Here is a 20,547-nt window from a genome sequence, read left to right as displayed (position 1 = left end):
CACAGCCACAGCAGCACCAGATCCTTAACCTCCTGATCCAGGCCAGGGGTTGAACCCACATCCTCATGGATACTATTCGGATTTGTTTTGGCTGTGCCACACTGGGAATTTTTGACCTAAACATGTGGAGGGAAAGTTGGACAAGTATGATTTTGTGGGCACAGCAGAGGTCCCTAAACCCCAATTTTCTTCCACAAGCAAATAGTGGAAACCTAAAATATAGTTATTAGATACTTCTTTAGTTTAAGAGTTTAAATTCTCGTATAAAACAAATGTCGGTTAATCATTCTTCAGCACGAGGGCAGGATTAATGGAGTCTGTTCTAGAAGACAGAAGGGAGGCACAAGCTAAGTTTCAGAAATCAAGGTGGTGGAAAGGGAGAAAGGCATTTAAGAAATTGTAGGTAAGTCATGGTGGAGGGAGGTGGAGGGTGTGGTAACATTAGCTTTGAACTTGAAACAGTAGGGTCAGCCTGGGAGCACCACTCTTTTCTCACTGAGTGGGAAAGAGATGAAAAGGGGCATGGATGCAAATGAATGGGCTGCCATGAGAGGATGAGCGGGAAGGTTGAGTAAGAGCTTTGATTTTTAGAAGAAATGAACCTGTCTCTGGGTTACCACATCGTAAGGTAGAATGAGATCTCAGTTGAAGTTTGACAAAGCTGCAGAGGGGAGTGGGAGCATCTGTAGAGGGATGAAGTCCAGTGTTGTGGGTTGAGCCAAGGCTGGAGACCATACTCTTCATTCACTCATTCACTCATTCATTCATTTCACTAATCTTGAGTGCCTACTAGATACCAAGCAGTACTATAGGCGCTGAGGATATAGAAAATAACAAAATAGGCCCCAAATTTCCACTGTTGAGAAACTCACATGTCCTTGAAGAGCTCCTCCCTCAGCAAGGGAGACATAATAAACACCATAAATAAATAAAATATATAACATGGTAGCTAATTTTTATCATCCCCTTTCTAAGAAGAAAAAAATAAACATGGAAACGGAGATTTGAAATGACATGGGGTGAGAGTTGAATTGTTAAAGTCTTTTATTTATTCATTTATTTATTTATTTATGTATTTTTAATAGTTATTTCCCCAATACATTTTTTTTTCTACTGTACAGCATGGTGACCCAGTTACACATACATATACACATTCTTTTTTTGCACATTATCATGCTCCATCATAAGTGACTAGACATAGTTCCCAGCGCTACACAGCAGGATCTCATTGCTAATCCATTCCAAAGGCAATAGTTTGCAAAGATTAAAGTCTTTGGTCATAGAAAGTCCCATTGAGAAGGCGACTTCTGAGAGAAGGTATGAAGGAAGCGAGGGAGTTGGCCACAAAAGTATCTGAAGAAAGAACATTCTGGCGAGAAGAAGTAGCAAGTGCAAACACCCCAAGGTGTGAACAAATTTGACACAGACAAAGGAAAGCAAAGAGGTGGCTTAGGTGGTGAGAACTGGAGCGCAGGAAAAGGAAACAAAGCTCAGAGAGTCAATTGGCCAGGCCACAGAGGGATTTGGACGTTGCAGCAAGGATTTGTGATTCTACTCTGAGCTGGAAGGGAAGCTCAGGGCAGTCTAGTGCTAAGCATGGCATGTGGCAGCCTCAGTGCAGAGGGTGGAGAGGTTGTCTCTGGAAAGCCCAGCAGCCCGGCTTCAGGAGGAGAAGGGGAAACAGCCAGATGGGTGCAGAGGTGGGGTTTCTAAGGATGGATTTGGAGGAAAAGATTAAAGATGATAGTGAGAGTGTGGTCTGAATGGCAGGCAATGGACTTAGAATGCCTGGGGAACAAAGCAAAACCTTGATGGGGTTTAGTGACTGTGAATAAATGGAGGGTGTAAGGAACTGAGAGGCTCAACTGAGGTGACACATAGGTGTGGAAGGAGGAAGTGAGAAAACAAGAGGCACTGGTGTCCCAAAGAGCTGATGGAGTAGAGGAGTTCCTGGTGAAAACAATTCAAGGGTGTATTCATGAATGGATGATTCAGGTGGAGATCCCTGGAGTTGAAAAGTTCAAGGAGAGGTTGAGTACAATTTCATGAGAAAGAAAATAATCAGAAATAATAAGTAAATATGATTTTATGGGAAATGTGGGAGTTTTCTTGAATTTTTCATTGTATCAACCCTACGTACTGTAGTTGTAAAATTTTTAAGTGCTAGATGGAAACAGATAATCCAATCACCTCTATCTGCAAAGAAATGTAGATAGAAATAGGTTGGGGTATCAATGCTGAGGTCCAATAGCTATTTGTTATTCTAACAGAGGATACAGAGTACTTTTTATTTTCTCTCAGTACCTCTCAGAAAGACCTCAGTGAATCTCTACTGAACATGACATAGAACGACATAGAAATCTCTAGAAGAGGTAAATCTGAAAATAAAAGCCTGTCTTTAGGATACCAGTTTTGGCAAGGATTTCTCAGCCAGTGGGGGCTTTCTTTCTTACTCAAGAATGACTCACAAAATCACCCTAGAGAAATCTAGGGAGAATTTCTCCTTGCTTTGGAAAAGATGTCTTGTAAATCCCTGTTTTCTCCCTCAGGCTACAAGATGAGAAGAAAGGTGGCGGCAGTCAAGTTGGCCTCTTTCAACTGGTAATAAAACTGTGCTGATTTACCGCACAGGTTTTGCAACAGTGAGTTGTTCAGATCTCAGAGGAAATGTTTGGAGGAAATGTTAACTCTTCAGTCATATTGGCAGGTTTTTAACTACAGTGATCACCTTTTGAGTCATAAACTTTGTCTATGCGATAGCAGGCTGAATAGCCATTAGAAATTTATTGCTGATTAAGCACACAAATCCTACCATCTGGAAGATAAGAAAAGTGTTCTAAAAGATAATCCCCAAGTCCATAATTATGATTTTACTAAGGAAAATTATCGCAGGAATCACGTCATACATTTTATTTTTATGACAGATATTTAGAAATTCCATAGTATAGGTATTTTCCCAAAATCTGCATAGACTGGAGGCATTTCTAGGTACAAATAGATGATTTTTATCGTCAGCATCAGTTTTGGGAGCCAATTTATGCTATTGCCGAATAATCCACATCGTATGTATTTTTGACAATAGCATCAGTACCAGTTATTTTTTCCCCCTTAAGTTGGAGATGAATAGCTAAGAACTAGGGTCAGCTCTTGAGATAACAAAAAGGGAATTAAGAGACTAAGAAGAAAGTAACATGAGCTAACAATGTAAGAGTCCAATGACTTAGGTAATTGATGTATCAATTATGTCAATATTAGTGAGAACTCTACTGTGCATCAAAAATGGTTCCCTTAAAACATGGTGTTGAATACTATTTATCAGAATTTAGAAACTATAATTATGTAGTCCTCCTGCCTCTCCTGCTTTTCACCCATAGATGATCTCTGAATCCTTTGTTTTTCAAGTTTCGGTTTTCTTCAAAGACTGATATTTGGCTGATGTTTGTGGGGAGTTTGTGTGCATTTCTCCATGGAACAGCCCAGCCAGGCGTGCTACTCATTTTTGGCATGATGACAGATGTTTTTATTGACTATGACATGGAATTACAAGAACTCCAGATCCCTGGAAAAGCATGTGTGAATAACACCATAGTATGGACCAACGACTCCCTCAACCAGAACGTGACAAATGGAACGCGTTGCGGGTAGGCTGCTATATTCACTTTTCTTTGCTCATAACTTAATCCAACACCTTAGACCCCTCAGCTGTGCTACCTAGTTTTTGCTCATAACTTAGATGGTAACTCAAAACATGTAAAGAGAACCTTATTGACAGAGCCCACAGAAACAGAAATTCATCCATATTTCTAGAAATTACACTGCCCTGAGGTTCTTTCTATCCTACTGAATCTTTAAATCCTAACAAAAGACCAAACTGGAAATTGCCCATTAAATACATCACCCAAATTTCACCACTTTGTAGGTCATAGGCTTGATGATGACACTACTAATACTTAATGCCACTAGGAAGGTGACCCATGCATTTTACTTGAGTCCCTGTCAAGTCTCATATCTAGGACTTCCTTTTCCCTTCCTTCCTCCCTCCCTCCCTTCCTTCCTTCCCTTCTTCTCTTTTTTCTTCCTCCTTCCTCTCTTCCTTTTTTCCTTTCTCCCTCCCTTCCTTCCTTTCTACCTTCGTCTCTCTTTTCCTTCCTTTCTTTTTTCTTTCTCTCCCTTTCTTCTTTCTTTCCTTCCTTCCTTCCTCTCTTTTCCCCTTTCTTTCTTTTGTTTGTTCATTCGTTCTTTCTTTCTTTCCTTTCTTTCTTTTCTTTCTCTTCCTTCTTTGTTTCTCTCTCTCTCTTTCTTCTCTTTCTCTTTCTTTCTTTCTTCCCTTCTGTTCCTCAGCTGCTGTGACTATGGCTGATGACCCACTTGATCCCCAGGTTCTCTCTACAATAGGAATTTCATCATTATTGTGCTGTGGGACTTGGAGTAGGGGCTGCCAGTTTCAGTTAGCAGTTGAGTTTCTATAGTTTCTGGGGAAGAGTACCGTGGAGCTCTGAACAGAAGACAGCCATGCAGAATTAGCCAGAGCTCACTGTGCTCCTGTCCTCTGAGTGATAAGCCCAATAGGGTGCTCCGTAATCAGTGAGTCCTCAGTGTGCACAGGGTTGACTCACTGTCATAGCATGGACTTTGCAGTCTGCCTCAAGCTGCCTCGGGGACAGAACAAGCTCATTTGCACGTATGAACACATTCAAGTTTGAGAACCAAGGGCAGGGCACATCCTGGCTAGAAAGACACTTGGAATGTCTCCCCTGAGTGAATTTATATTTTTCTCCTTCATTTGAAATTTCTTCTACAGGCTTGATTTCAGATTAGGAACAAATCCTTCAAATCACGACTGCACTTCCATAATATTATTTACCATTAGGGTCTTTCACTCTTTCAACCAAAATCTGTGGAACATCAGCTGTGTACCAGAAAATGAGTGAACATCCAGGGCATGGTGATGTCTTGTGAGTCACAGCCCTTATCTCTGTGGAGCTCAGGTTTAGCTAAAGAGGCCATCATGAACTCAATGACCATGCAAATAAGTACGTAGTTATAAACTGGTTAGCGCTTGACAGAAAAGGACAAGGTAGCATGTAATGTGCAAAATTAGCCTTCAAAAAATAGTAAGTATACTTATTAGAAGTAAATTTCCAATGTTTAAAAATGTATATTTCTCTTCCAAATTTGGAAGTAGGACTCAAAACAATTTGCGTAAAAGAGAGATTGTCTTCAATGACAATCTTTTGTTTTTCATGTATGTTGGAGGACAGAATTGAACTGATGTTTATGTAGTGATGTAACTACGAAATGTAAGCTAATTACTTTCCTCTTTGAAAAAAAATCCATTCAGATTTATGTATGATGTAAATTGACCCCAATCATTAACACTCATGAAGATAAACTCTTCAAAGGAAAATTCCTGAAGTATATCCTGTTATGTCTTAAAAACTGGAAGTAAATGTTAGAGGGACCTGAATTTGAGACATAGCCAAGATAGCAAGTGCTCATAAATATCTATTAGATGAATTAAAGAATGAATCTGTCTTTAACGTCTGCATCACTGGTATCTGTCAGAAAGGAATTCACCATGACTACCTATTACTCGCAGTATATTTATTCTTACTGGGTCATACACTTGAAGGTGAGCAAATAATTAAAAGCAAACAGGAGCTTTCAGAAATTCCTCAGCTTTGGCTGAGTTCACGATATCAAACATGCCAATAGATATTTGTCTTTTAAAAAAATTTTTAAGGAGTTCCTGCTGTGGCTCAGTGAGTTTAAGAACCCAATAGAGCATTCGGATTCGATCCCTGGCCTCACTCAGTGGGTTAAGTATCTGGCGTTGCCACAAGCTATAGTATAGTTCACTCTTCCTACAGTGTAGGAAGTCCATATGCTGCAGTTGTGGCCCTAAAAAGGAAAAAAAAAAAAAAAAAAGGAGCTACCTGAGTGAAAAAAAAAAAAAACAAGAAACTATTGTGGATTCTCAGAAACGAAAATGTAGCATTCTGGCAGTATGTTCCTGGTGTATGTGGGTATTCTCTAAAGCAACTTTACCTGGTGATAAACTATGTGTCCATAGGTCAATGCCCCGTGCATTAAGGCATATGGACCCTCCAACATTTTGAAACTAGGATATGGACACATTTCTGCCAATTTTGGATACTCACTCTAAGGTGTCAGTGCTACTGGGTCCATAGTACATGAGAACGATTGAAAGGAGGGCTCCTGGTGAGGCAATGCACCTTGTCATAAAGACCTCCTAGGTATTTTCAGTGAAAAACCTAAGGCTTTAGTAAACCTGAAACCTTGGAGTAACTTGAGTGATTCAGCTTTATGGTACCTTTATTTTTTATAACAAGCAAGGCAAGAATCCTCATATCATTGTAAAATACCTTTTACCTTTTCCCTCTAATTGTCATTTTTTCTCCCCTCTTCTCTCTTCAGCAAATGAGTCAGAGGAATCTTAATTTATCCAAGTAGGCATATGTCAATTTTGCTGTTAAAAAGAAAGACATTCTGTGGTCCAAATCACCTGCATATTTTATAGACTCTTTCTAGGATTTTATAATCACCAGCGTTTTCCACCATGCAGATGATGAAGAGTTTGATGGGCAAAGAAACCAAGCCAGGCTCATCTTTTCCTTCTTATCAGTTTTTCTCATAGGTTTGTCCTGTTGTACCAGAAATATTCTCAAGCATTCTTTAAAACCCTAATAACTTCTTCCCAGGATAAAATAGAAGTGAGTTAACCATTTAGCTCCAGATGTGTGAAAAGAATCACAAAGTGTATGTTCTATGCACGGCTGCTGGCAGTGATGCAATTCTCCTGAACTTTGCTCCAGTAAATCTCACCACTGGCTTATTGCTCAAATCTCAGTCTTAGTAGGCTTGTTCATACCTGGCAGCAGCATCTTTCATGACAGGCCCTCTTTCACCTCTGCTCATAGTGTCTGTAGAATAAATGTACAACAGGGCAAAAATAAGTAAAACTTATTTATTTATTTATTTATTTAGGGCCACACCTGAGGCATATGGAGGTTCCAGACTAAGGGTGGAATCCAAGCTGCAGCTGGCAGCTTACACCACAGCCACAGCAATGCGGAATCTGAGCCAAGTTTGTGACCTACACCACAGCTCATGGCAAAGCTGGGTCCTTAACCCATTAAGTAAGGCTGGGGATCAAACCTGCATCCCCATGGATACTAGTCAGGTTCATTGCCTCTGAACAATGACAGGAACTCCCTAAGTAAAACTTTGTGTGTGTGTGTGTGTCTTTTTGCCATTTCTTGGACCACTCTCGAAGCATATGGAGATTCCCAGGCTAGGAGTTGAATCGGAACTGTGGCTGCTGGCCTACGCCAGAGCCACAGCTATGTGGGATCCGAGCCGAATCTGCAACCTACACCACAGCTCGCGGCAACGCCAGATCCTTAACCCACTGAGAAAGGCCAGGGATCGAACCTGCCACCTCATGGTTCCTAGACGGATTCATTAACCACTGAGCCATGATGGGAACTCCCCTAAGTAAAACTGTTTGACAAATGTCCACAGTTTTCTGTTTTGGGACATCAGAACTTCATTTCACAAACAGAAAACCAAGAGTATGGACTCATTTCTGTGTTAGAAATCTTTACTCATAGTACTGCATTATACACTCTATACAAAGATACTTAGCTTTTGTAAGGGCCTCTGATTGTGGATACTTATGTATAAACTTATGGTTTTCTAGGTCTTATTCATTCTCAGGGTTTTTTTAAATCATCATGAACGCTGGCAATGTGGTGGACACAGACCTATTACCTGGTTTGGAGATTGTCAGAGGGGTTGACGGAGACAGTTGTTTCCCTTCCTCATTAGTATTTTGAAAATCAAAGAAAAATCAGGAAACACTAGTTGAGAATTTACCACGTGTAAGGTATTGTCAGGCTTCAGGAGTGAGGACAAGCAGCTTACACCCAGCCGTTGTCCTCAAGTAGCTTCCAATTTACTAGCAAGAAAAATGTAAATATACTCAATACAAAACTGAAAAATAGTGCAAGAAGGCAATAAAACCCTCCATGAAATGATAGTTTGTTTTGGATTAAATAAATTATACCTAAATACTCGGTCTGAGTTCAGTAGAGAGAACAGTTCAAGCTTGGGTTGCAAAAAGAGGGCTTGATAGAAAGCAGAAAGCTTGTCAAAGGAGAGCATTGGGCCAAAGACGCCGCTTTCTGATTCTCTGAAGAAATGGACACCATTTAGCTTGTCTCCAAGGATCAGACCTGTCATCAACCAATATGTTAATTTGCTAATGATAAAATTTCTTATGTCCTGAAAGCAGGTTCAGAATACTTTTTTCCTCCGCTCCCCATCCCTCTCAATTCCAGTCCCTGCGTCACAGTGTGGTAGTTGTGATGGGAAATGCTACAGCACTTTCTGGCTTCCCCACAAGTTCTTTGACGTCAACCTTAGAAATTGTGCTGGAGGGAGTTCCCTGGTGGTCTAGTGCTTGAGGACCCAGCATTGTCAGTCCTGTAGCTTGGGTCACTGCTGTGACGTGGGCTCAATCCCTGACCCGGGAACATCCATACCTGGATGTGGCAAAAGAAAAAAAAAAGTGGAAATTGTCCTGGAGATCGAGGCTTCCTGGACTGTAGTCAGCAGAAAGACTGGACTAATAAAGTGTTTTTCTCTCTCCGTGGGACGATGACACACACATTTCTTCCTGTGTCACTCTGAGGTGACACTGTTGCTCCTAGCGTGGGTAACAGTAAACTTCCTGATTTACAGCACACATCTCTCTACCCGTGTCTTTTCAGACATGCATCTGCCTTTTTCAAACATTTCTCTAGCTGTGATTGCACTATCACTGCATAATGAGCATGGGTGAAAGGGGCCTCAGTGGACAGAGTACTGGGCTGCCTGCCGTCTAGGGTCCCCTCACTTCCAACAATTGCCCCTTAACTACTGCACAACCCTTGCCTCTCTGCCTATAAAAATGAAGGAGGTCGGCGTCTTTGCTACAATTGGTACCAGTGAGGTTTACCTGGGGATGTGGTTGGAGTGACTATAATTCTATGTAGATAAAATGCCTTATCCATAGTTAACAGAAATATATAATATGTATATTTTAAATTCCTCTATACGCACAAATGGAATCTTTGGTAGCTTGATCCTACCTGTGAATCTTAACTTCCCCCCCTCCCCCTTTTGAAGGTTGCTGGACATTGAAAGCGAAATGATCAAATTCGCCAGTTACTACGCTGGAATTGCTGTCGCGGTGCTTATCACAGGATATATTCAAGTTAGTGATGTCTTCATTTTACTTGGTTCAACATTTGGGTTCAAAGATATTACAGTGAAATACAAAGTGTGTTCTTTAACTCAAAGTTATTCAGAGGCCCCAAGGACTACAGTTTTGTTTTGGGTGTGGGGGGTGGGCACGCCACAGAGAATGGGAGGATTCTGACTTGTAGTTGGCAAGGAGGATAAAGCACTGGTCTAGATAGATGGAAAACAGATCTTTAATTTCTTTTTTTCTTTCTTTTTTTTTTTTTTTCTTTTTTTGGTCTTTTGTCCTTTTTAGGGCCACACCCGCAGCACATGGAGGTTCCCAGGCTAGAGGTCGAATTGGAGCTGTAGCCGCCGGCCTATGCCAGAGCCACACAGCAACTCGGGATCCGAGCCACGTCTGCGATCTACACCACAGCTCACAGCAATGCCAGATCCTTAACCCGATGAGCGAGGCCAGGGATTGAACCCGCCACCTCATGGTTCCTAGTCAGATTTGTTTCCGCTGAGCCACAGCGGGAACTCCCAGACCTTTAATTTCAATGTCTCATCCTCCCCTGCCCTTCCTGCTTCATCCTCTCTTATAAACTCAGAAATAGAGAGTCATAGTTGTGTTTGTAAAGGGAGAGTGTGTACCTTGGGAAAGGATGGATGTGGGGAGTTGGAGGGAAGCTAACTTGACTTTCTTTTTCTTTGTCATTGCTAAACTCACGCCAAACTGCTTTCTACCCCCAATTCTATAAACTGAATCCATATTCTGGATTTAAGCTATAGGAGGGCTTGGAGTTGTTTAGCCCTTATTAAGGAAGAAGATTCCTTGTTCTTATAAAGGAATTCTTCATCTTTTGCCTTCTCATGTAGGAAAAATAATGACTCCGTCCTACTTGCCATTCATTTAGGAATTCCAGGAAGTTAGCATTCATTATAAAAAGGCACAAGTCACTTTTTTTCCATTCTGGCACTGGGGTTTTGATGACAGGCTTATTTTGCTTGCTTAGGGGAAACTATCAGCAAGATTCCCTGCTTATGTCATATATATATATATATATTTATTTATTATTATTATTATTATTATTATTATTTGCTCAACTGAAGCACACAAAAGTTCCTGGGCCAGGGATCAAACCTGTGCCACCACAGGGACAATGCAGGATCCCTTCACCGCTAGGCCACCAGGGAACTCCCTTATATCATAATTTTTGTCTTACTTCCTCTGAAAATCATTGTCCAAAAACTGAAAACTATGCACAAATGCTGATCAGCAAGTCTCAGAGGGGAAAAATTCACTCAGAAGTGACATGCAAAAATAGTGATTTAAAAGCAGTAATTTGTTTTTGGTGTGATGAGTCTTATTCTACATGTGAGGAAAGTGAAGCTCAATAAGGTTAACTCTCAAAGTAGCCAAACTCTTTTCAAACCCATGTCTCTTGTTTCCCTGGTCACAGTGGTTTCACTGGACTCCGCTTTTGGCCCCAGATGTCAGAGCTCACATCTTAGTTCCCAAGAAGAAGCATTTTGTGAATTACTTTCCTCCTTTTCTCAGCTGTTCTTCTGAAAAGAGAAGGAATTAATGATATTTTTATCGCAATACTAAACATTCCTTGCTCCATTTCCAGATATGTTTCTGGGTAATTGCTGCAGCTCGACAGATACAGAAAATGAGAAAGTTTTACTTTAGGAGAATAATGAGAATGGAAATAGGATGGTTTGACTGCCATTCAGTGGGAGAGCTGAATACAAGATTTTCTGAGTAAGTGGCTGGTAGGATGTTTTAATGGCTGTGTGGTTTTTCACTAATGAGATTTTTGTTTCTGAATTACATAAAAACTGGAAACACATTTTCAGTTATTTTTGATGCATTTTGTCTCTTAAGCTGGGCTTTTATAGGTCACATGACTTTTTCATTGGTAATGCTTTATCAAATCTGACCATTACAAATGGAAAGCCAATGAAAAGTTATATAATCCCCCAGGAAGGATACCCTCCCCCCTGTGTTTCTATAGATACCACAATCTGTTTTATAGCCTCTGGATTAAAATATTAGAAATGGGAGTTGCCCTTGTGGCACAGAAGAAATGAATCTGACTAGTATCCATGAGAATGCAGGTTTGATCCTGGCCTCGTTAAGTGGGTTAAGGATCCGGCATTGCCGTGAGCTGTGGTGTAGTTCGGATCCTGCATTGCTGTGGCTGTGGTATAGGCGGGCAGCTGTAGCTCCGATTGGACCTCTAGCCTAGGAACCTCCATATGCCACGGGTTCGGCCCTAAAAAGCAAAAAAGCCAAAAAAAAAAAAAAGTAGAAATGAAGTATTGTAGAAGGGAGTTTATTTTTTTTATTTTTTATTTTTTTGTAGAAGGGAGTTTAAAAGAAGTAGGGTTATTTGGCCTCAAGAGGAGAAATTGGGGGATGTCATAATCTATGTACCTTTAAGGACAACAGTACCAGTAGAATGAATTATCTTGCTTTGTCTGTTGAGGCAGTTTCCACACATAAAAACAAAAACAAACACACAGATCCAAAATAGTTTGAGAAAGATTCAAACTATAAAACTGATTCAAATCCAGTTTACACCCAAATACTAGTTTGGGTCATTAATAGCACCTTCCACCCCCCATAATTTCTGAATGATTCCTGAATAATTAGAACTGTTGAACCTTGTTGAATTGAACTTTCAGGTCCTTTGAAAGACAGTTAGTGAGCAGGGTAGTGAAAATAAAAGCAGACTGAATGTTGGGGCCCCTAGATTCCAGCTCTCATTTTGTCCTTTACTTATTGTGACTTTGAAGAGATACTTAACCTTGCTGGAATACTATTGTCTAATCTCTGTGCAATGTCTTGGGACCTTTTTTGCTATCGAGTCATCAGTCCTGTTTGCTCCATTTGGACAAGAAATTAATGTAAACGTTCACAGGAATATGAATTTAATGTAATTATAGTCAACCAGCCCTCTGGAGCACTTACCTTATGCAAGGCATAAAGACAAACCACAGAACTCCTGATCCCACAGAAATTACAGCCTGGTAGGAGTGATAAAAGTTTCAAGCAAATACTTAGAGCTGATATATCTTGATAGCTTACTATATGCTTGGCACTATTCTACATACTTTACATATATTAATTAATCCTCATTGCTACCTATTGTGGTAGGTTTTGTCATTAATTCCATTTTACAGATAAGGAAACTGAGGTACAGAAAGGTTAAGTAACTTGCCCAAGAAGAGCTGATGTTCAATCCAAAGTCTGGCTCCAGAGTCTGTGCTATTAGCCACTATTCTATATTGCCTATAAGCAGAAAGCAATCATTACATACACATGCCAACATGTGTATTCAGATTAATTACATTGCTATGGAGAGGGTATTCTTCCTGGGGGATTATATAACTTTTCATGAAATAGGCGGTATGTGAGTGGAAACTTGAGGCTGAACAGACTTAGCAAGTATCGAGGAAAGATGTCTTCAGGACAGACAAAGATATTAGCTTTAAGAAAGAAAGAGACAAATAAGATGGTTTCCAAAAGCTTTTGCCAATAGTGAATGAACACCAGTTGGGAAAACTGGATTAAGGATACACTCCCTTCACTGTGAGGGGAGAGGCTTGATGACCTCCTAAGCTGCAGCAAAGTTCCCAAGATGTGAGAAGCTGTTAGGTTTCCCTAGGGCAATGGGCTACAGAAATGGGAGTGCTTAGAAAGGAAAGATTGCTCTTTCTCAACAAGATAGTTGAAATGACCAAATTCAGTTTTACTGATCAAAGCCTTTCTTGTTTCTAGTGATATCAACAAAGTCAATGATGCCATTGCTGACCAAATGGCTATTTTCATTCAGCGCCTGACCACGAGCATCTGTGGGTTCCTGCTGGGATTTTATCAGGGTTGGAAACTGACCTTGGTTATTATCTCTGTCAGCCCTCTCATTGGGATTGGAGCAGCCATCATTGGTCTGGTAAGAATGTCTTCTCACCTCTCTCCATGGGAAGACATTGGTACTAAGAAACAGTCCAAAATGTGAAGCTTCAAGTTCCTGTTGTGGCTTGGTGGGTTAAGAACCTGACTAATATCCATGAGGATGCGGGTTTAATTTCTGGCCTCACTAAGTGAGTTAAGGATCCGGCATTGCGGCATTGCCGTGAGCTGTGGTGTAGGTCACAGATGCGGCTTGGATCCTGCATTGCTGTGGCTGTGGTGTAGACTGGCCCTACAAAGAAAAAAATGTGAAGCTTGATTTCCTTCTCCTAAATATGTTTAATGAACATCATTATCACTATTTTGATATATTTTGTTTCATTATACTCAGTATCAAAATACATGCCAGAGATTAGAAGTTAATGATATTTTAAAGCCATAAATATTGTATTAATAAATTAACAACTACATTTTTAAATTTATTTTTTTATTTTTTATTTTTGTCTTTTTTGCCTTTTCCACGGCCGCTCCCGCAGCACATGGAGGTTCCCAGGCTAGGGGTCCAGTCGGAGCTGCAGCTGCCATCCTATGCCAGAGCCACGGCAAAGTGGGATCCGAGTCGCATCTTCAACTTACACCACAGCTCACGGCAACATCGGATCCTTAACCCACTGAGCAAGGCCAGGGATCAAACCTGCAACCTCATGGTTCCTAGTCGGATTCATTAACCACTGCGCCACGACGGGAACTCCACAACTATATATTTTTTTAAATTGAAGTATATTTGATTTATAATGTTGTGTTTGTTTCAGGTATATAGCATCTACCTGTATATATGCTGTAGACCTGAAACAAATATATGCTGTAGACCTGAAACAAACACACATGTAGGCACTATTAGGCGCTTCATATACATTATCCCTAATATTTACACAATCTTATAAAGTATTCATGCCATTTTACATATAAGACAGAGGCTCACAGAGGTAAAGTGACTTGCCTGAGACTTGCACAGCCAATGAGTGGCATAACAGGATTAAGTCCAAGAAGTTCAAAACCCCACCCCTGTCTAGGATGCCTGTAGCTTCCCATGGTCCCCCAAGCACAGATGGTCCCCTCAGAAAGGCCCAATGCATATACCCAGACCAATAACAAGCACGTGACAGAGGTTTCTGCAATCCCACTGTATTCTCTCCTCTACCTGATCAGTTTCAGAGATAGGGTTATTTGACCCTTTCAGAGAAGAATCCCAGTCATAGTTTCCATTCCCTACGCAGGCCAAGAAAAAGTGTAGGAGTAGGAATTTGGGGTCATCCCAGTTTAAAAAACACTCCCAGGGATTGAGAAATTATTCTATCTTACTTTTAGATCAGCCACGTTAGATAACAGGTCTTGGGATCAGACACACTAATACTTTGCTGTAAATGAGAAAAGAATTTAAGTGAAAAGCCACACACACTTACACCCTTGAGCAACAGGTACTAATCTCCATGACCATAGTTTCTAACAAAATAGTCTCTACACTCCACTGGCTATATTACTCAGATTTTTCCCAGGTAATAGAACAATAGCAAAGAGCTTATTCCACTTAACTAGGTCACCACCTCTCTCTACCAAGAAAGATATGTTTAACCTGTCAAAACTTCAGTTTCCTCATCTTTAAAATAAGGTTAATTCCTCCTTAAGTCATTGTGATGACTCAAGGCATGATCCGTGTTATACACTTAGCACAGTAGCTGGCACAGTATTAATTGTTAAAGAGATATTAGCTTTTTTTTTTTTTTCCCAATCCATCAAATCATGCAAGCTTTATAACAGTCTTTCCTACCAAATGCTTTCTAGCTTACATGCTGGGAAAGCCTCAACTTCCACAGAGGATCATTGGGAATTCTCCAAACATTTGATTCAACTTTTTTTTTTTTCCCTTTCAAATACAGTTAATCTCTGTCTTCAAACCCATGATATGTTAATATTCACACTCAAATGGATCATATGCCATGTTTTAACATGTTGGAGACTAACAACGTAGCTGGTTAACTTGGTTTCAAATAGGCTCAAAGCACAGTTTCTCTTGTGGTCTGAGTGCCCTTATTTCAATTTCTTGTGAATGTGTCACCAGTTTGAAATGTCATGGTTCTGCACTGGTTTCTTTTTGAATTCAGGTCTGTGCATGTTTTTATAAAATGATAAAAGCCATTTCACCAGGCTCAATTCAAAAAAAAGACAAAAAAAAAGTGTAGGGGGCAATCAATACATGATGTTCAAGGTGACTGTGGGTTTTATACGCTTTTGTCTGAGTTTTATACTTAGGAAGAGGAACATGAGCTGCTGTCAGATATCTCCCAATATACATCTTTTAAGTTCCTATATTAGTTTAATTGAGGTATCTAGAGATTCTTTAATGTGCCATTATGATTAAAAACTGATAACATTTGCAACTATTTAATTTTCTTATTACTATGCTACCAATATATATTTCAGAGATAAATTAGAGAATTCCCTGGTGGTCTAGTGGTTAGGACTTGGTGCTTTCACTGCTGTGACCAGGTTCAGTTCCTGGTCTGGGAACCAAGATCCCACATCAAGCTGCTGCACAAACAACCCCCACCCCACCCAAATTAGTAGAGGATTATGGTAAAAACTGAAACGCCCAGAGTTCCACTGTGGCTCAGTGGGTTACAAACCTGACTAGTATCCATGAGGATATGGGTTCGATCCCTGGACTCGCTCAGTGGGTTATGGATCTGGCGTTGCCTCGAGCTGTGGTGTGTATGTCATTGACTCGGTACAGATGCCGAGTTGCTGTGGCTGTGGCATAGGCCGACAGCTGCATCTCCGATTTGATCCCTAGCCTGGGAACTTCCATATGCCGTGGGTGCGGCCCCACCCAAAAGAAAAAGAAAAAAAAAAAAAAGGATGTATCATGTCAACAACTAAACACCCATGGATGAGGCTTAACATGGATCAAACTTGGGCCAAATTCTTTCCTCGGTAAACACTGTTCCCGTGGGAATCTAATCTTTCATTAAACCATGCCACAAGTATAATCTGCTAAATGAATCACTGAGTGACAGGGTGACTTACCTAATTACCTTGTTTTCACATTTCCTTTTCTTCTTTTGGATTTTAGAGTGTGTCCAGGTTTACCGACTATGAATTGAAGGCCTACGCCAAAGCAGGGTCGGTGGCTGATGAAGTCATTTCATCTATTCGAACAGTGGCTGCTTTCGGCGGTGAGAAAAAAGAGGTTGAGAGGTTAGTTAATTGAAATAGGTGCCACTTTCCTGAATTTCATTGATTGGCATACACCTTGAATTTCCCCATTTTGTACAAAGTGGTAGATTCACCTTGGCCTCTGGTGCCCTGAGGGAGCTTTTGTTCATGAGGTAGTTAGGCAAAGGAATTAGATTGTCAGCACTTACAAAGGACTCCCAAGCCTTTAGTGATGATGCAGTTGGTGGTTTTTAGGAAGCTACCCTTGGCTGGATATTTATTTCAAACTCACTTCATGCCAGTCTAAAACACTGCCTTCTACCTTAAGGAAAAGCCTACATGATCTAAAATGCCTACATGATCATAATTCCACACATTTTGATTTAATACTTTTTAATTCAATGTATTTTATTCAACTACTGTATAATATGCACTTTTTCATCAAATAAAATTTAGCGCAGATGTATTATAGACCATCAGTCTGGAAGATTAACTGTTTTTTTGTTTTTTTTTGGCTTTTCAGTGCCTCACTTGGGGCATATGGAGGTTCCCAGGCTAGGGAGCTACAGCTGCTGGCCTACACCACAGCCACAGCAGAGCTAGATCCAAGCCGTGTCTGTGACCTACGCCATAGCTCACAGCAACGCTGGATCCTTAACCCACTTTGCAAGGCCATGGATCCAACCTGCAATCTCATGGATCCTAGTCGGATTAGTTTCCACTGCGTCACCACAGGAACTCCCAAGGAGATTAACTGTTAATGAAAATCAAAACCTAAATGACCAGAACAACACAGTTGTAAAAGTTTTGATTTTATTTTTCCATTTATCTAGTATATATTGAGTGTTTATCAGGTACTAAGAACTGATTTTATAAAATAGCCACCAACTTTTAAACTCTTGCTTCATGCGTTATAGATCTAGTACGACCACATTCTCAATTGCTGTCAAATTCATCAAATGAAAAAGAGAATACAAATTACAATCTCTAATTATCCTCTTTTCCATTTTTTTCTTTTGCCTCGTTTGCTTGTGGTTACTTTATTTCTTATAAACATTTTCAATAGCATAGATAATATCTTTCATATCATGTGACTTAATAAAACAATTCAAGTACAAATAGTACTAGGTCTCTCATGTCCAAACATTTGTGTTGAAAATTCTTTTCTCTTGGGGCTTACCCTACCACCTTACCACTTTCGGCTTACCCTACCATACTCATCCAAGGGGTAATTGACTATGAAGCTTTGACAGGCGTTATCCTTTCAACATGTTTCATTGCCAGGTTGAAATACGTTCTAAGTAAGACATAAGTAAGATATTGTTGTTCTCTTTCCCTAACACTGCTCTGCGTTTGGGGTGATTTTGTAATCATTGAGTAAAATGACTGTGTTGTGGTGTGTTAAACATGCTAATGTTAGCTGCTGCTGCTGCTGCGATTGCTGAAATAGACCCAAATGTTTTCGCTTTACAGGTATGAGAAAAATCTTGTGTTTGCCCAGCTTTGGGGAATTAGAAAAGGGATAGTGATGGGATCCTTTACTGGATTCATGTGGTGTCTCATCTTTTTGTGTTACGCGCTGGCCTTCTGGTATGGCTCCAAACTCGTCCTGGATGATGGAGAATACACAGCAGGAACCCTTGTCCAGGTACTTCGATCTCGATGACCATTTCCTGCTAGTGTCTCAGAAAAGGTCACAATGAAGGCGTTTTGCTTATTCCTTGAGGGTCTGAAGGAGGAAAGCCTCAGAGATTTGATGGAGTCCATCTGTAGAAAGAAACAATATTTGTGCCTTGTATAGTAAAGGGATGCTGAATGTTTGAGTTGATGAGACTCATGATTTAATGCTTTCTGATCAAAGATTTTATAGCTGTAAAACAATGTTCTTCTGCCTGAGTCCAAAAGATATTATGCCATGAAACTGGAAAGTCAGGGATCTCTCAGCCAAAAATTAACAGCTAATGTGGGTGAGCTTAAAAACAGCACAAGATATGTGCTAATGGACGTATTTGTGAACCATAATGAGTTACTAAAATACCAAGTCATTAATATTTGTCTGGACAAGTAATACAAACATTTTATTTCTCACTTGTCCCATAGCCATAGTTAATGCCTTTAATCATCAGTATCCTTTCTGTTGTTCTTTCAAGAATTAATCGTTGAGCATCTATTTATGCCAGATTCAAACAAAGTGCAGGGGATTCAGTAGTGAGCAAAAGAAATGCGATGGGATTTACGGTTTAGTGGAGCAGGTGAGCACTAACTAAATAATCACATAACTGCATAATGATAAATAGTATTACATGCTCCAGAGGACAGGGACCTTGACAGGGAATAGCAGCCTCAGATGTGACTGAGGTCAGTGAAATCTCTTTCTCTTGCTCACTATCCCAAAAACCTCTCCTTAGCTTACAGCCCCTCTCATTATAGCTGGACTCCAGTCATTGTTCAAATTCCTACCTGGATGGCACGTCCCCAGTCAGGCCTTCCATGCTCCTCCAATCTTTTATTCTCTTGCATGGCTTACTGAGAGCACACAAACGAATCTGAACACTTGCATTTATTTACATTTGTGCCCATTCCTTCCCACCTCACACAGTAAGCGCCATGAGGTCAGGGAGGTAAAACATGAATATATGTTTCATTTGGTCTATTCATTAATTATTCAATTAAGTATATTCATTTAAAGAGCCTGGAAGTGTCCTCACATAAAATTCTTAAATAAAATATTTTGGCTCCAGATTCTAGGCAAGAGAGATACCAATTAAATAGTGCAAAATATCAAAATCTTGTATATCAGAGATTTGCTAGTTAGACGCCTACACTTTGAGACCTATTGCTTTTATGTGAATATATCTTTAGGGAAAGATGAATAGAAATTTCAGTTGCAAATTAGAAATGATTATTAGAAGTCAGACCATAATTGGAGTTCCCATTGTAGCACAGCAGAAATTAATCTGAGTAGCATCCATGAGGATGTGGGTTTGATTCCTGGCCTTGCTCACTGGGTTAAGGATCCAGTGTTGCCGTGAACTGTGGTGTAGGTCACAGATGCAGCTCGGATCCCTTGTTGTTGTGGCTGTGGTGTAAGCTGATACTGTAGCTCTGATTTGACTCCTAGCCTGGGAACCTCCATATGCTGCAGGGAAGGCCCTAAAAAGCAAAAAAAAAAAAAAAAAAAAAAAAAAGAAGAAGAAGAAGAAATCAGACCACAATCATTTTAAGCTACTGACTTTATTTCATTAAGAGCATGATAATACAATAAAAATAATTTTAAAAATTTGGTTCTTCTTTGCAAGATGAACAGTTGGAATCATTTGAACTTTGAAAAAATTAAATGTGATAAATCATGTTTAAGTGTTTTGTAAACCTTAAAGTGATAGGATAGATGGAAAGTGTTACTATTATTGCAATTTAACCACTTTCTTCATAACTTCAATATAGCTTTGCACATTTGAAAAGCCAGTGAAAGTATTGCAGGTCTAAAATCTGACTATAAAGTCCTTTGTCTTTATTAATCTAATGACTCTTAAGAACTTTCAACTTTACCAAACTACAGATACCAGTAGTAGACTTTTAGTCTCAGCAGCTTATATCTGCTCATTCTGTTAAAAGACATAAATTGAGGAAAGACATCCTTTTTTTGATTCCTCCCCTGCAAGGAGAGGACTGAAATGTGCACAAATAATAGTTCAGAGGGAAAAATTAAAAAACAGAAATCCAAAAATATACAATTCCAGTTGGAACCACTGAGTTAAAAAACTGCTTGGTAACTCTCTAGCAAAGATTGAATTTTGTGGCTCTGTTAAAAGATAAACTGAGGTTGGAGTTCCCGTAGCGGCACAGTGGTTAACGAATCCTACTAGGAACCATGAGGTTGAGGGTTTGACCCCTGGCCTTGCTCAGTGGGTTAGGGATCCGGCGTTGCCATGAGCTGTGGTGTAGGTTGCAGATGTGGCTCGGATCCCACATTGCTGTGGCTCTGTTGTAAGCAGGTGACTACAGCTCGGATTAGACCCCTAGCCTGGGAACCTCCATATGCCATGGGAAGTGGCCCTAGAAAAGACAAAAAGACAAAAAAAAAAAAAAAAAAAGATAAACTGAGGTGTATTAAAATTTTTAGGAGTTCATCTGAGCAAAAATAATTCAAATTGGGTGTACCA

The 20,547-nt window shown here is 40.1% G+C and overlaps 1 protein-coding gene across 2 annotated transcripts in view; it reads left to right on the top strand.

Annotated features, from left to right (window-relative positions):
- The window catches only part of ABCB11 (ATP binding cassette subfamily B member 11), an 84,797-nt gene that overhangs the window by 12,502 nt on the left and 51,748 nt on the right, over window positions 1-20,547 (top strand). Inside the window, exons 5-11 of one of the 2 annotated variants that reach the window (XM_003133457.5) lie at window positions 2,550-2,601; window positions 3,403-3,641; window positions 9,193-9,280; window positions 10,884-11,017; window positions 13,040-13,211; window positions 16,302-16,426; window positions 17,858-18,032. In XM_003133457.5, the coding sequence (XP_003133505.3) occupies window positions 2,550-2,601; window positions 3,403-3,641; window positions 9,193-9,280; window positions 10,884-11,017; window positions 13,040-13,211; window positions 16,302-16,426; window positions 17,858-18,032 (985 nt within the window). Of the gene's footprint in view, window positions 1-2,549; window positions 2,602-3,374; window positions 3,642-9,192; window positions 9,281-10,883; window positions 11,018-13,039; window positions 13,212-16,301; window positions 16,427-17,857; window positions 18,033-20,547 lie in introns of both variants that reach the window. The other variant, XM_013984240.2, reaches the window with a different exon arrangement.

This window comes from Sus scrofa, chromosome 15, assembly GCF_000003025.6.
Source record: "Sus scrofa isolate TJ Tabasco breed Duroc chromosome 15, Sscrofa11.1, whole genome shotgun sequence".
NCBI classification, from domain to species: Eukaryota; Metazoa; Chordata; class Mammalia; order Artiodactyla; family Suidae; genus Sus; species Sus scrofa.
Note: the sequence above shows the minus strand (reverse complement) of the source record. Positions and strands in the feature narration are given on the sequence as shown.